General features: G+C 41.8%; 1 protein-coding gene across 3 annotated transcripts in view; it reads left to right on the top strand.

Moving 5' to 3' along the window:
* RPS6KA2 (ribosomal protein S6 kinase A2) overlaps positions 1 to 16,662 on the top strand; it is a 483,898-nt gene continuing 467,236 nt past the window's right edge. The window contains exons 1-3 of one of the 3 annotated variants that reach the window (XM_048844025.2): positions 1 to 61; positions 475 to 559; positions 6,257 to 6,301. In XM_048844025.2, the coding sequence (XP_048699982.1) occupies positions 497 to 559; positions 6,257 to 6,301 (108 nt within the window). In that variant the 5' untranslated portion in view covers positions 1 to 61; positions 475 to 496. Of the gene's footprint in view, positions 62 to 252; positions 560 to 6,256; positions 6,302 to 16,662 lie in introns of those variants that run through there. The other 2 variants (XM_048844028.2, XM_048844024.2) reach the window with 2 other exon arrangements.

Below are 16,662 nucleotides of genomic sequence, written 5' to 3'. Positions count from 1 at the left end.
CAGCAGCCGCAGCAGCATCCTCGCACTCAACTTGCACCCATCATTTAAAGAGCAAATTAAGGTGCTTGTTTTTTTTTTTTTAAAAGTGGGTGGTGGGAGGGGGGAGAAAGGTAGTTCAATTTACTGCTGCAAGAGAAGCATTTACTCTGACAAAGTCACTTTGCAAAAGCTAGAGCTGCAATTATATCCCTCCCTCCATCCTCCTCTTCCCCCCCGACCTCCTCTTTCAAAGCCTGAGTGTGAAGCAGCAGCATAAGCAGCTTCTCTGTGTGTCTGTCTCTCTGAGGAGTGGGAACTGGTGGTGGTCACACAAGAAACCATACTACAGACCTGAGCCAGGGGCTCCAGCAAACCTCAGAGATTGCTGCATTCTGCTAAGTCCTCTGTGTCTGTTGGGCACCGCTCACTTGCTCACAGTTCTGGCTGTGTCTCTCATCCTCTTCCACTCACTCACACATTTTCTTCCTCCCTCAGCCTTTGAAAGAAAAACTCCAACATGCCAATTGCCCACTTACTGGAGCTATGGAAAAAGATAGAGGTGGAACCCATGGACACGGAGGTGAGCCTCAAACCAACCCTTAATGATTTCCACAGGCATCGCAAGTCCATTGCAAATGGACCAGTTTGAAGAGGTCATTTATATAAAATGCGTATTTATTTCTTTATATGGGTGCTTTGGGGAGTTCTCTCTCAGCATGGGACCCAACTGCTCTGTTTAGCAAAACTTTAGGATGTCTTTCTTTTTAGTGACTTGTATTGTGTTGTAAGGCAAACCCACTTGTTGATGGTGATGGAAGATGTATTCCCTGGGTAGGGGAGGGAGTAGCTTAATTAACTTAACAATGGGTTAAGTATTAGTGGAATGAGATAAGTCTAATGTTGTATTAATCCCTCTTTTGGAATGATTCTTAAAAAGGGAGATGACCAGGAAACTTGTCATGCCTGAGCTCAAAGGCTGCTGATTTCTGAAGTGATGGGAAAAACTTCAAACTGCCTAGTGACAGTGTTGGATGCTTGCTTAGGCACCTACTTTGAGCAAAACAAAGTACTGATCAATACAGGTTGCTTTACAGAGGTGCTCTTTTAGTGAAGGGGATCTCTTGAAGATATTCTGGGGCACTCCCAAGACTGGAGACTGCCTGATGTACAGTTTCACTATATAGTTTACATATAGATTGAATTTCATTGACTTTTTAAAAAGTGTAAATAGGTGGAATTAGTCTAAAATGTTTGACTAGAATAATGTTGCTTCTCAAATGTAATTAGCTACATTGATTGATTGAATTTGTGTTCTCTTGTTTCCTAGCTAAACCTTTCCTCTTACTGCTAGATGTAGTCTTGCTAAATAAACGTGTCTCCCTTGTATTCCAATATCTACTAATTTTCTTCCACTACAAAATGCTTAAAGGAAGGGGCAGAGATGTTTTTTGTATTTCTTTTTCCCTGCACTTGATTCTGAGCTACCTTACATTGGTTTTACATCAGTGCAATTTAATTGACTTCAGTGGAGTTACCTACAATGGTACAAAATCAGGAGTAAGATCAGAATATACCCACTGTCTTTATCACCTCTAAAAATCATTTTTCATACACAGGACCATGCTGTAAGTACCTGCCAGAGAAGGTAATTGGTAACCCATTATAAAACTCTCTAAGAACTATATAATATCATTAGAGCATCTTGACTGCATGAGCCCTTTATGTCTGCAATACGTGTAGTTTTAGATTTTTCTCTTATACTTGGGCCAGGTCTACAGTAAAAAGAGAGTCAACCCAGCTACGTTGCTGAAGGGTGTGGGGAAAAATAGCTATGCTGACCTAATCCCCAGTGCAGACAGTACTAGGTCGACTGAAGAACCCCTGCTGTCGTTGCAGTGAGAGACTACACTGAAGTATTGCAGTGGTGCTGCTGCAGCTGTACTGGCTTAAGTGTAGACGTAGCCTTAGTCTCTGCCCTGAAGAGCTTAAAACCCTCTTTGTGCTGGACTTTCTGTAGCACGGAATACAATGGGGAGCTGGCCCAGGACTGGGGCTCTGGGGTTCTACCGCAGTATAAATGATTGTGTTGGAAATGAACACAAGCCACAAAAACTAACGACCATACCACTAGTTACATTACTAAATGAGAGCAAGACTTTTTTTTTTAATGTAGACTTATGTTTAAATTTTAAAACCATGTGGCTTTTTCTAACCATAATCTTAGTTAAGTAACAGATTTCTTAACTGTAACTTAAATGACAAGATTGCAAGAAACCAAGTCCTGTTTCTCAAACTGAGACGCTGAATTTGCAAAGATTTCAGATACGACTTGAAGTGAAATACGTGAAAGATAAGGGAAAAGCATTAAAAATAGAATTACAGTAAATAACTTGGTGTGGAAAAGACCCTACATGAGGAATGTATTTGCCTGAGGCTGGGGGAAGATGATCAAATGCTGTCTTGAGCCATAGACTTCATCTCCTTTCTTGTGGCAGGTCACTTTCTCTCAGTTGATTTGTGGGAGAATCCCTTGTGTAGTCCAGAATAGCCCTGAAAAATTGCTGTTTTAGGAAAATCTAAGTGTGCTATCAAAAATGGCACCTCTGGGTATAACATTCTTGCCCCCTTTGGCCCACACAGTTGGCCAACATTTGGGGCCTTGCTGGGCTGTTTCAGTTAGGCGAAATTGGGGATAGAGGTTGGGTGTTCCTTTGGTAGAATGCTGTTTATTTACAAACAATGCGCACACAGGCCTGTCTACTCTGAACACAGTAAACACAAATAACAGCAGGCAGTTGCCTTGCTCAGAAATCCAAGTCTGCCTTTCCAGTGAGTACTGGGTCCAAAAGAGTCAATCTCTCTCTCTCTGCTTTCTCCAAGGACCGTGCTTGCCACTGTTTCTCTCGCTTTCTGCCTTTCTCACACAGCTGCAGCCAATCAACCCCAACAAAACCCTTCAGCCCACACGGAGTTAGCTTTGCCACGCAACCCTGTGCGTCTGGTGGTAGCCTCAGCTGTCGCTACGCTAAAGAGCATTTAATTGTTCCTTCCATTTAGCTTCCCAGGGTATGTCTACACAGCAAAGACAAACCCACGGCTGGCCTATGCCAACTGACTCTGCTTCAGGCTGCAGGGCTGTCTCATTGATGAGTAGACTTTCTGGCTTGGGCGGGAGCCTGAGCTCTGGGACCCTTCCACCTCACAGAGTCCTTCAGCCCAAGCCTAGATGTCTACACTGCAGCGAAACCGCCCTGTGCACCTGAGTCGGCTGGCATGGGCCAGCCATGGTTGTCTAGTTACTGTGTAGACAGACCCAAAGAAGCATGCTGAGCACACCCATCAGCTTTAACCAGATCTGTGGTTGTCTTTCCATCAAAGACCTGCTCTGATGGTCACTAACAATTCTTCTAGCACAGCAACTTCTTCTAAAATGTACTCAGACCTGTATTTTGTACTAAGGTGCCATGGTGCTAGGGCACTTACAAACATAGGATAGAGCTGGGCAAAATTTTGGACTCTTTTTTTTTTTTCCAGCCAAAAATAAAAATGCAGGTTTGGGACAACCAGAACATTTGGTGAATATGTGTTCGTTTCACTGAACTGTTTAAGTCAAAACAGGAGACATTTTTGGAAATGTCCTAACAAACAATTGGACACTATCAAAACAAAACACTTCAGCTTTTTGGACTAGATTCACAACGGTATTTAGACACCATTCACAAACCAGGTAGTTGTGATGGTTTCCCCCCTTACACTCAACAGCCTGTTGGGCAGGGCCCTCTCTTGAGGTGAGGGGGACATAGGTTCAAACCCCCACTCTGGAGCAGAGACTTGAACCCAGGTCTCCCCACTCCCAGGAGCATGCCCTCACCATGAGGCACTCTGGAGTGGGCAGTATCTCGGTCTCTCCTGTTGGAGCTTTTCCACATTTTTATAAAATATTTGAGTAGTCCTTGGGGCTGGGAGATGGAGAGTGACTCCATAGCCCACTGATTAGGGCACTCACCTGGGAGGTGGAACCCCTGGGTTCCTGCCAATGATCCAGCGTGGAGACTTCCGCCTGGCCTGGCCCAACCCAAATGAGTATCCTAACAACTGGGCTATTGAGCGTAAGGAGATCTCCTTCTCTATTCTTGTGAAACTAGCCCTTATTTTCCTTTTCCTTTTTCTTAAAATACACACAACAATCTCATTCCAACTTTTCAATTTGACAATTTCCGTTCTGGTTCAACCCAAACCAAAAAACTGTTAGGTGTCCCACCAGCTCCCCTCCGGAACTGCCAGCAAAGTGAAGCATTCTCTGTTGTGAAGTACTGAAGTGCTAAAATGCACATCCATTACATACATGCACTTCTAGTTGTCAGTCCCTGCCACTGGGTTGATGATGGGGACTATGTTTTTGTGCGTGTGATGAACCAAAAATAAGAACACTACATACTTTGTTCCTTATTTAAATTAGGACCCTAGATCAGTATTGTTGTTGAACTTAATTTCCAGCTTAAAAAAAATAAGTTTGGTAATGGGTTACAGACTTGTTTGTTCTTTATATGAAGGTTTTGTTTTATGAATAGTTTTAACAAGGGTTAAAATTGTTAGTATCCAAAAGGTCTCTGTCTTGCTCCATAATCATGGCTTATGTCTAATTCCTTCCACTGATTTTTGTTTATAACCATCTATAACACATTCTACTCATGTCTGTAACATCCTTATAACCTATATAATTTATTAACCCTTTATAAACTATTTAGAAAAAACACTTTATATTAAAGTGTGACTGTTTAATTCTAGCCCGGGTGAGTTTGATAGCTGTTGAGCAGCCTTTATGATTGATTTTCAATGGAAACTAGAAGCCTAAATACCTTTTGTGAATCTGAGCTGTTCCCTCTCCAGTGGACAAGTGTCCACATTACAACAGCCGCCACAATGATTTGAATGCAAAGAACATTCCTCTTTTACAAATTATTACATTTAACTTTTATCTTGGCTACACTTTAAAGTCTGCTGTGTGAAAACTTATGATTCGAATACTTTTAAGGAATTGGAATGGTGTTCAAATCCACGCAGGGTAAAATGTCATTTTGGGGGCTAGTCTGACATTTCTCCCCCACAAGATTTTCACGTTTTGTAAATATGCCATCTGCCAGGGAGGGAGACAAATGTCTTATTTCTTTTATATGTGCAAACCTTCCCTCTTATGCCAAAAAACCTTTAAAAATGCATTTACCAGTATCTGAGTGTGACTCAGTGCAAACATTTAAATACAGCACTTACGTTAAATCAATTTTATATCACCGGGGGGTTCACTAAGGACATGTACTGCATTGTGTAAAGTGAGTAAACAAGGAAGGATTAAGGGCTGAATCCTACTTTCTTTACCCATTGACTTTCAAGGGAACTACTTCTGTGAGTAAAGTAAATGGGATTTGGCCCTAAACCTTTTGAAGATGTTGAAATGAGAACATGTTTTTAGTGTATCTGATCTTGCAGTCTGCTCAGGCAAAACTCCATTGATTTCAATTAGGTTTTTTTTTTTTTTAAAAAGTGAACGACTTCCCTTGGGGATATTTTTCTGAGTAAGGACTTGGAGGATCAAGCCCTCAGTTACCCTGTCTGCTTTAAAAGCCAGGTTTTTTTCCAGTGGCCTCAGCACCCAACAGCTCCATCCCACATAGGTACCAAATAAGTGGCAGTACTGAACTCTTCTGAAAACTGTGGCCCTATGTGTTTATATGTTCTCTTTTACTCCCTTGTGAAAGTTTGCTACCTTTCCAGATCTCCAGAACGGTCTGTTCATGAATAATCTTGCTTCATTTTTATTCAATCTTGACAAGTTAATTGCACGAGTCTGTTTTTGATTATTCACCCATAATCTTGTATAATCGACATTGCACCCTTAGTTCTGTCTGTTATAGTCTTTTTCCATATGTTCCCCAAACTTGATGCAACCTATATTCACTCCTTACTTAGTTCAATAACAGGTAAGTAAAATACACACTATTTAATGTATATACACAATAGATTCAGTGTAGTTTTGTCATAGCATTACTGTATCTTTTAAAGAAAAAAATAGATAACTGGATTCTAAAAAGTTAAGTCTTTTAGTTATGGGGTGGGTGGGGGGAAGGTTAATTTAACCATTGTAAATCTGGAGCAACTCCCTTGACATAATTTGATTCAGATTTACACCAGTGTAACAGAATAGTCTGGCTCAGAATTGTGTTTTTCTGAGGCTTTTCATAATCCATCTTCACGAGACTTTTCTTCTTTTGATTACCAGCCTGCAGTGGAAGATGCCATCTTGGATGAAGAATTTACAAGTGAGGTAATTCTGTGCATGTTATAATTTCCTGGATATTTTCATGCTTGTCAATTTTCTACCTTCATGAAAAAAATTCTAGTATTTCCCACCACCTCCAGGAAATACTGTGAGAATTGACTTTCACTCAAATGCTACTTTGAAAACTGAAAATATACTATTTGGGTTGGATGTTGAGGATCTTTCCTAGCAGTGAGGCTATTAAACTGTGAGGTAGCCTTTTAAGAAAAGCTATGGATGCCACATTGCTTGTCATTTTTAAAACTGGCCTGGAGAAAACAATGGTGACTATAAAGCAGGGAACTATTCTGCCGTGGCCAGGGAATGGTCGAATTGCTCTAATAGTACTTTTCTTTCCGTAAGTCCTGACATGTCAAGAATTTTTGCAAAACTATCAGTGGCCATTCTGTCCTAAGCATGAAGATTCTATTATTTTAAGAGTGAGACAGCAAAACTGTGTTGTGAAAGAGGCAGTCTTGTAGCTTAAAATGAAGGAAGAAAGATATGAGATGTTGGATGGAAGGAATAGGGGAGAAACTCAACAAAAAAGAGAAAAATGGGAGACTGGATTATGAGGGGTGTGTGTGTGTGTATATGTGTGTGTGTATGTATATGTGTGTGTGTGTAAATTAAAAATAACACAATACACACACAAAGACCGAGGGAGACCTGTGTATTGACTAGTAGAGAAGAAAAGAACTGGATTCAAAGTTAAGAAGTATGAAAGAATAAAAGATGAGGGTAGCTATGGCATACTGTCTCTTTACATTTTTATACAAGAGAGCATGTAATAGTGATCTGTTACTCTTAGGGGCCATTAAGCAATACATTTGCACAAGTTACAGTGAACTGGACTCAACTGGTGAATTGATACTAAATGCTACCAAGCTTGTGGGTTTACTTCATTCGTCCATTAGACTGGCTCTTCATCCCAAATAGACTGTATGCTCATTAGCTTAACAGTGAAGATAAATAAACACTGCTACGGTCTTGTCTACACTACAAAAATACTGGCTTCTGATAGTGGTTTGACCTGTAAGTGTAGACAAGGACAAGCCGTATTCAGTGCCATGTCAGAAACTGGGATTAAAACCTGCTCAGCTGGGCTCCCCATATCATCCTCATGAGCCTCAGGCTCATTGAAACCCCTACCCCTGAAAACCAGAAGGCTCCTTAGAAGTCACCCCACAAGACTTAGTAGACTTGTTAGGCCCCAATGAGACTTCTATATGATGGGGGCTAGAGAAGCTGCCATAGCCTCTCAATTCTTGCATGGGGGTAGGAGCTTGGAAGAGCATCAAAAACTCTTCCAAAGCCAGGGGAGTCCTGCAAGCTCCTGAGGCTTGGGGGTGGAGTGGGGCCAATGAACCTCATAAGACTTGTGGCTTGGAAACCCCTTAAGAGACAACTGAGGCTGATGTGGTGGTAAACTATGAATCTGCAGGGACCCACAAGATTTTGGATAGTGGGGAAGGGAAGTTGCCAAACTTCATAAGTAGAGCATGTAGAAAATATTTTAAGAAGGTATATCTGTTTTACATGGTCATTTTGTGAACACAGACTTTCAGGGGAAAATGGCTGGTTTTCCAAGTCTTCTAACTTTTTTGCCAGTTTTTTTTTATGATACTTTTTAATCCCAAGGGTTACTACAGCTCTTGGCTTTCAGTTAACAAAATTTTGATTTTTTTAAAAAAAAATATAGTGAACCCTGTGGAAACAACTTCAACATTTAAATTTTTTTCACAACTCTTTTTAAATTTCAACCCTCTCCGCTTTCTGGGTACTGATGCACTTATGCAGATGGAGCCCCCTCCTGTAGACATGAGGAGGTGCATGAGGATTGGGCTCCTCTCTTAAGTGCAGTAGAACCTAAGAGTTACAAACGCCTCAGAAATGGAGGTTGTTCGTAACACTGAACAAAACATTATGGTGGTTCTTTCAAAAGCTTACAGCTGAACAATGACTTAATACAGCTTTGAAGCTTTACTATGCAGAAGAAAAATACTATGTCTTCTTCTGCTCCCAGAGCAGATTTAACCCTCTTGCACCCCTGGATAGCAATGCAAAGTACAGAGGGAAACTGAGGCATACATAGGCGGCATAAAACTGTTACAGAAAATTCTCACATCACAGTTGCATTATATGGAGTTCTCACTGTTTCTTGGCACCTTGGTCTTGGGTTTTCTCTCCTTTTTATGTGCTTTTGCCTTCTATCTATAAGTATCCACAAAGTGCTTACATGGTGGTATCATATCGTACTGTTTTCTATACTTTCCCCAGCAAGTGGGATGCAAAGCGAGTAACCCAGAACAGGGTGTGGCTATGCCTGTCTAAACAGCCTGCCTCAGTGGTTTTTATAAAGGGTGCGCAAAGAATAAGGAGGCTAAGAAGGCAGAGTTAGAGGTGAAACATCATCAATTACACCATGTAGGAGAGGGTCCTCTCTCCTCACCTAAAGTTTTCTCAAACACTCCTTTATTGCAGGGGCCCACAAACAAATTGTATGTCTTTCCCATTCATATCCTGCTGGTCACCATGAGATTTGAGCTCTGACTGCAAACTATCCAAGCCAGAGTCTGTACAGCACCAAGAACCCTTCCAGGTTTAACTTAGGCAAGTCTACCTATAAAACCACTACAGTGGGACAGCTGTGCTGCTGTAGCGCTTCAGTGTAGACGCTCCCCGTGCTGACGGGAGGGGTTCTCCTGTCAGTGTAGGTAATCCATCTCCGAAGAAGAGGTAGTTAGGTTGATGGAAGAATGCTTCCATTGACTTAGTGTTGTCTACATTGGAAGTTAGGTCTGCATAGCTATATCTTTGGGGGAGGGGGAGATGGATTTTTCACATCCCTGAGAAGTATAACTATGCCAATGTAGGTTCCCTAATAAATAATACAGAGAAGGACCAGTTTCTTGAATGTTAGGTTCCCATCACCATGGATATATGGACTACTGGCTGAGTGACTAATAAGTCTGCCTAACATCCTGTAGCAATCTTCTAGCTGATGGAAGTGCTGCACCCAAATCCAAAGCCAGTTTTATCAGGAAACCCTTCATCTATATTTTAAAGGGTGGCCTGAAGGCACTTAATGCAGACAATAGATTGCATTCACTGCAGGGATGTGTTTAAACAAAATGCTTTGGGCTATATTAGCATCCTTCCCCACTGCTATGCACAGTCCACATAAATCAGATAAAATAGAAAAACCAATAAAAAAATTACATTGCCTATTGTCTGAGTTAGTGCTGTCTGATTTTGCTGTCACTGGGGACAAGTTCCTTGAATGTGCCAGAGGGCAAAAATGACTAAGAGAACATTAATAGACAATGATTTGCCCAGGACCAGCCAGCAGCAGGAAATATTGGTGTTACCCATGCTGCTTCTGAGACTAATTGAACACAGATGGCTGGGGTGTTTTGATTGTAAAAGTACGACTGCTCTCCAGGCAAATTTATTTATCTGTAGAAGAGTATTTCCCTCTGTCTGAAAGTTCTAAAAGTGTTAATGAAACTGATGATTTAGTGACTTAGAAATAGATGTTTTGGCCAATGAAAGGCCTCACAACTCAGTTGTTAAAGATCCCATGGTGGTGTTAAGGAAGGGTGTTAATCCTAGACTGTGTTCTGACCAAATTCCTATCTGTCTAGGCTCTCCTTGTAGTTTCAGTTGGGGGCTGTATTCTTTATTTCACTTCCTAAGCTATTGAGAAGTTATGCTGTGTACACTGTAAAACAGTAGGTGCGTTCCTCAGAAATAGCTTCATTTTAGGTGGATTCAGCATATTTTTTTTTTTTTTTTTTTTTTTTACACTTTCTACACTTCTGTTCCTTTATACCTTTTCCAGGAGTGTTGCCAGTCTTAACTTCAGTATTTTCAGATCTGCTACTGGAAACCTGCTGTTGAAGTTCAATGTATTATCAACAAAAATGACTTCTCTGTCAAAGCTGCCACCTAGCCAGAAATAGAATTAGATAAAACCTCTCAATTTGTTTAATGAAAAACTCATGGCACAACTGAAAAATTTAGGATTTCAGAGCCACCCCTCACCCCCGTTCTGAAATTTTCAAATATTGCTGTTGCTTTGAAAAATGTATTTCCTCCAACAGTAAAATCAGTAGCTAGATGAAAGTTGAGGCAGAAATGGAATTCTTGTGGTAATGTTTGGAGAGAGCACAGAGTGGCATATAAGCCAGGCTCTTTGGTGTCTAGTAGTCCAACAGGCAGGAGAGAGGACACCAGCAGTACCCTCTGAAGCTACTGTAACATACACACAATTGTCAAGGGAAGGCAAAACAGGTGCCCTAAATACACTTATCCATAGTTATTCCACATCTATTTTTATATAAATGCAGAAGATGAAGAAGACTAGACTGAGTACCAATATTAAAGGATAAACACAGCACTCTCATAGGAGTAAAAACGTAAGACTTGTTGCTCTTGTATTCCTGTCATCATGCTGAGAATGTGTTCAAAGTACGTCTGTGCTTATGTAACACTAAAGTCAGTTGACAACAACACAAACTTTCCATAACACTGTGGTGGTATTCAACTGCCAGCTATAGAAAACCTGGAAAACACATTTCCAGCCTATTTGTAAATAATATAATGTCACTGAACTTAACTCTACAGCAATTTCAATGTAGCTTCAAAAAAAGAACAGGAGTACTTGTGGCACCTTAGAGACTAACAAATTTATTAGAGCATAAGCTTTCATGGGCTACAGCTCACTTCATCGGATGCATAGAATGGAACATATAATAAGATGATATATATAATAATATACACATACATACAGAGAAGGTGGAAGTTGCCATACAAACTGTAAGAGGCTAATTAATTAAGATGAGCTATTATCTGCAGGAGAAAAAAACTTTTGTAGTGATAATGAAGATGGCCCATTTAGGCAGTTGACAAGAAGGTGTGAGGATACTTAACATAGGGAAATAGATTCAATATGTGTAATGACCCAGTCACTCCCAGTCTCTATTCAAACCCAAGTTAATGGTATCTAGTTTGCATATTAATTCAAGCTCAGCAGTTTCTCATTGGAGTCTGTTTTTGAAGCTTTTCTGTTGCAAAATTTGCCACCCTTAAATCTTTTACTGAGTGGCCGGTGAGGTTGAAGTGTTCTCCTGCCGGTTTTTGAATGTTATGATTCCTTATGTCAGATTTGTGTCCATTTATTCTTTTACATAGAGACTGTCCGGTTTGGCCAACGTACATGGCAGCGGGGCATTGCTGGCACATGATGGCATATATCACATTGGTAGATGTGCAGGTGAACGAGCCCCTGATGGAGTGGCTAATGTGATTAGGTCCTATGATGGTGTCACTTAAATAAATATGTGGACAGAGTTGGCAGCAGGCTTTGTTGCAAGGATAGGTTCCTGGGTTAGTGTTTCTGTTGTGTGGTGTGTGCTTGCTGGAGAGCATTTGCTTTAGGTTGGGGGGCTGTCTGTAATCGAGGACTGGTCTGTCTCCCAAGATCTGTGAGAGTGAGGGATCATTTTTCAGGATAGGTTGTAAATCTTTGATGATGCGCTGGAGAGGTTTTAGTTGAGGGCTGAAGGTGACAGCTAGTGGCGTTCTGTTATTTTCTTTGTTGGGCCTGTCCTGTATTAGGTGACTTCTGGGTACTCTTCTGGCTCTGTCAATCTGTTTTTTCACTTCAGTAGGTGGGTATTATAGTTTTAAGAATGCTTGATAGAGATCTTGTCGGTGTTTGTCTTTGTCTGAGGGATTGGAGCAAATGCAGTTGTATCTTCGAGCTTGGCTGTAGACAATGGATCATGTGATGTGTCCTGGATGGAAGCTGGAGGCATGTAGATAAGTATAGCAGTCAGTAGGTTTCCGGTATAGGGTGCTGTTTATGTGACCATCGCTTATTAGCACAGTAGTGTCCAGGAAATGGACCGCTTGTGTGGATTGGTCTAGGCTGAGATTGATGGTGGGATGGAAATTGTTGAAATCATGGTGGAATTCCTCAAGGGCTAAGGAAGCGTTGTTCTAAGTCAGCCATAAAAATGTTGGCATACTGTGGGGCCATGCAGGTACCCGTAGCAGTGCTGCTGACCTGAAGGTATACATTGTCCCCAAATGTGAAATAGCTGTGGGTGAGGACAAAGTCACAAAGTTCAGCCACCAGGTTTGCCATGACATTATCGGGGATACTGTTCCTGATAGCTTGTAATCCATCTTTGTGTGGAATGTTGGTGTAGAGGGCTTCTACATCCATAGTGGCCAGGGTGGTGTTTTCTGGAAGATCACTGATGGATTGTAGTTTCCTCAGGAAGTCAGTGGTGTATTGCAGATAGCTGGGAGTGCTGGTAGCGTAGGGCCTGAGGAGAGAGTCCACATAGCCAGACAATCCTGCTGTTAGGGTGCCAATGCCTGAGATGATGAGGTGTCCAGGATTTCCAGGTTTATGGATCTTGGGTAGCAAATAGAAATACCCCTGATCAGGGTTCTAGGCATGTGTCTGCACAGATCTGTTCCTGTGCTTTTTCAGGGAGTTTCTTGAGCAGATGGTGTAGTTTCTTTTGATAATCCTCAGTGGGATCAGAGGATAACGGCCTGTAGAATGTGGAGTTAGAGAGCTGCCAAGTAGCCTCTTGTTCATATTCCAACTTATTCATGATGACAGCATCTCCTTTGTCAGCCTTTTTGATTATGATGTCAGAGTTGTTCCTGAGGCTGTTGATGGCGTTGTGTTCAGCACGGCTGATGTTATGGGGCAAGTGATGCTGCTTTTCCACAATTTCAGCCCGTGCATGTCGATGGAAGCAATCTATGTAGAAGTCCAGTCTGTTTCGACCTTCAGGAGGAGTCCATGCAGAATCCTTCTTTTTGTAGTGTTGGTAGGAAGGATTCTGTGGGTTAGTATGTTGTTCAGAGGTGTGTTGGAAATATTCTTTGAGTCAGAGATGTCAAAAGTATGATACAGTTCTGTGGTGACCTGGAATCCTGTTTGTGGGGCTGGACGGACAAAAGGAGAGGCCCCGAGACAGGACAGACTCTTCTGCTGGGCTAAGAGTATAGCTGGAAAGATTAACAATATTGTTGGGTGGGTTAAGGGACTACTGTTGAGGGTCCTTGTGGCATGTAGCAGTTTGGACAGTTTAATGTACTTTTTCTTTTGTAGAGAAGCAAAGTTTGTGTTGTAAATGGCTTGTCTAGTTTTTGTAAAATCTATCCATGAGGAAGTTTGTGTAGTTTCAGTATGCATAATGCCTTGCCTACAATCCTTCATCATTCAGTGGCTGGGCAGACAACTGATATAGGTCAGGCTAGTAATCTTCTAACCTACTGTCCCAAGAGCTGTTTTTATTACAATGTCAGATGAGGCCATTACCTTAAAGTTTAGTAATGGTATTTATGCTGGTGTGGTTTCCTTGTTAGGAAAGGTTCTATTAACTTGACATATTGGAATGGGACAGGGAGGTCTCTGCCTGGTTAAAGAGCTATCTAATCATGATCTTAATGATGACTTCTAATATTGGACCTAAGGATGGGATCCTCAAAAGTCCCTAACTCTTGGGTTTAGGCTCCTAAATCCCAGTTTCGGCTCCACTGTAAACCACAAAACTCCCAAGTCCCACCAAACCCTGTAGTCACCTAAACTTCACTCAGCGGAGAAGTTTTCAGGGTAAAAGCTCCCTAGCCACCTCTGTTCCTGCTTCTGAGCACATCCACTGCCGCCAGGCATCTGATGGAGATGGCAGTGCTGCTGCCACTCACCTTATCCATTTTAAACCAGTGGTTAGAGCACTCACCCGGGAAGTGGGAACCCCACATTCAGTTCCCCTCTCAGGAGGCTGCTCTAACCACTGAGCTATGGGGTATTCTGACGTGGTGTGCCCTCAGACATGCCTGTTGAAGCTGCTCCACTCTGGATCAATAATGAGAGTGACTGGAGCAGCAGAATTGGCCCCAGAGTCTCCCACCTCCAAGGCAGGAGCCCTATCCATTGGACTGCGGTCATTCTCCTTCTCTCTTGCCCAATGACTGTTCCATTGTGGATAAATACGTGACTCGCACATATCATTCAGCATTGCAAGGACTAAGTCCGTTTGTGGACTGCAACCTAACTACTTAGCTAAGGAGATAGAAATGCATGTATGGGAAACAAAGGTCAATGCCAATACATATGTGGGATATACGCAAAACTAACTGCTCTGAATTGATCTTTTTGCTGCGCAGAAGACTGACTTATCTGTTGTATTTTGTGTGTTGGAATAAACCTGAAACATGTAGTTTTACCCTGCGGCAGGAAGGATAGTAGATAAGAAGAATGTTTAAAAGGTTGTGTGCCTTAAAACGTCTTTTGATCCTAGGAATAGTTTGTTCTTTCCAGAAAAAGCAAATAGGTAGCTGATCATCAAATTTACAGTACAATGTGGGGAGGGAGAGAGAGGATGTATAATACAACATAAACTTTTGTTTTAATAACTGGTTGAGGTTGCTAAGTGACAGCAGTGCATTTAGCCATCAAATTGTTTACAAAATCCAAGCTCTTGGAAATGAACAGATAAAGATATTATATATCCTCTTCTGCTGAAATAATGAACAAACACGTTCTTATCAAGTAATGCATTTTTATTCAACAAAATACGTTTACCTCTGACCCCAAATCCTAGTCTACTCAGTTATGAGGAATCTCAAAATAGAAACATAACCTCTTTGAAAAATAAACATGAAATTTAAAATTGACCTTAAATGCATGTCCACATATGTAATTTTTATCATTGGTTGGTATTGATACATGTGTTTCTAAGAAATTACTCTCATTTTTTTCTTGATAGTACTGCCAGTGTTACTTTGTGCTTTCTACTAGATAAGAATGGTGTATGTAGGCAGTGTAAGATTTATAATGTCCTTAGCTATTTATTTATTTGTTTGCTTTTAAAGATTTGGCAGGTAACAAGAGTTTTGTAACTTAGCAATGTTAATTGGCTTTTGAAATGGACTTTTTGGAAGTTCCAAAGGGGTCTCTTTTCTTTAAACATTTCTCATTATATTTTTTAAAAGAGCCATTTCTTCATTTACTTACTAAAAAGAAAAAACAAGTGGAGTTGGTCAGGGCACCAAGTTTATACTGGCTCCTGAATTACCCTGTCCAATTCAATGCACACCTGACAAATAAGCATGATCCCTTGGTATCTGAGGCCCAGTCCTGTACACAGTCAATTGCAGAAGCCCCCCTCCACCTGTGTTGAACCCACTTGAAGTCGTGGCGGGGGTGGGCACATGTGGGTGCTGGGATTTGTCCATGTGCAGTCAGCTGCAAATCTACATTAGCCATTCAAGGAGTCTAGTTTCATTCTGTATCATGGTCAGCAGTACTAAAGTCATAGCAGGTTAAGGGGCAAATTGTGGCTGGCTGTTACATGGGTGAATGGTCTGAGTGGATGCGGAAGAAAATAGGGGGACGTGTAAGGAGTCTCCCTTCCCTGGTGCATTCAGATCCTGTTCAAAGGGCCCTGATCATATACCCCTCCTCAAAGGAGACGTTGCTGTTTTTTATATATATTGGTTGTTTTCTTTCTTCCCTCACTAGCTGAACCAGGGACATCTGATGTATATTTAAATGAGTAGGAGGGGCTGTTACTGTATGTAGAAAAGCAAAAATTCTGCTCTATGGGATTTTTTTTCTTCAACATTATATTCATTTTTCATTCATTAAGGCTCAACAAGAGCATGATGTGATAACAAAAAATCCCTTCCCAAGTACTGCATCCCTTCAGACAAAGGCAATAACTTTACAGATATGGAGCTGTGTATCTACTAGTGGCATATGTGTAGGGGTCTACCAAATTTTCAGCTGTGAAAATCGCATTATGGACTGTGAAATCTGGTTTCCAGCTGTCCAGCAGAGCGCATAGGCTGCTGGCTGGGCGCCCAATTCTGAAGGCAGTGCTGTGGCCAGCAGCACTGGAGGAGTGCGTGTGGCATGTCTGGTATTGCCACCCATACTTCTGCGCTGCAATGACCAACCCATGAAAAATGTGGGATTTCTCTGTAGCGTTTATCAAACTGGGGGCCCCAACCCAAAAAGGGGGGTTGCAAGCCTATTGTGGAAGAGAGGGTCACAGTATTGACACCCTTACTTCTGCGCTGCTGCTGGCAGCAGCACTGCCTTCAGAGCTGGGTGCCTGGCCAGCAGCTGCTGCTCTCAACTCTGCTTTCAGAGCTGGGCAGCTGGAACGTGGCAGCGGCTGGCCAGGCACCCAGCTCTGAAGGCAGTGCTGCTGCCAGCAGCAGCGCAGAAGTAAGGGTGTCAATACTGTGACCCTCTCTTCCACAATAGGCTTGCAACCCCCCTTTTGGGTTGGGGCCCCCAGTTTGATAAACGCTGTGGAGAAATCCCA

The sequence above is a fragment of the Caretta caretta genome, chromosome 3 (assembly GCF_965140235.1).
Source record: "Caretta caretta isolate rCarCar2 chromosome 3, rCarCar1.hap1, whole genome shotgun sequence".
Classification (NCBI taxonomy): domain Eukaryota; kingdom Metazoa; phylum Chordata; order Testudines; family Cheloniidae; genus Caretta; species Caretta caretta.
This window is presented reverse-complemented; position numbering and strand designations above follow the sequence as displayed.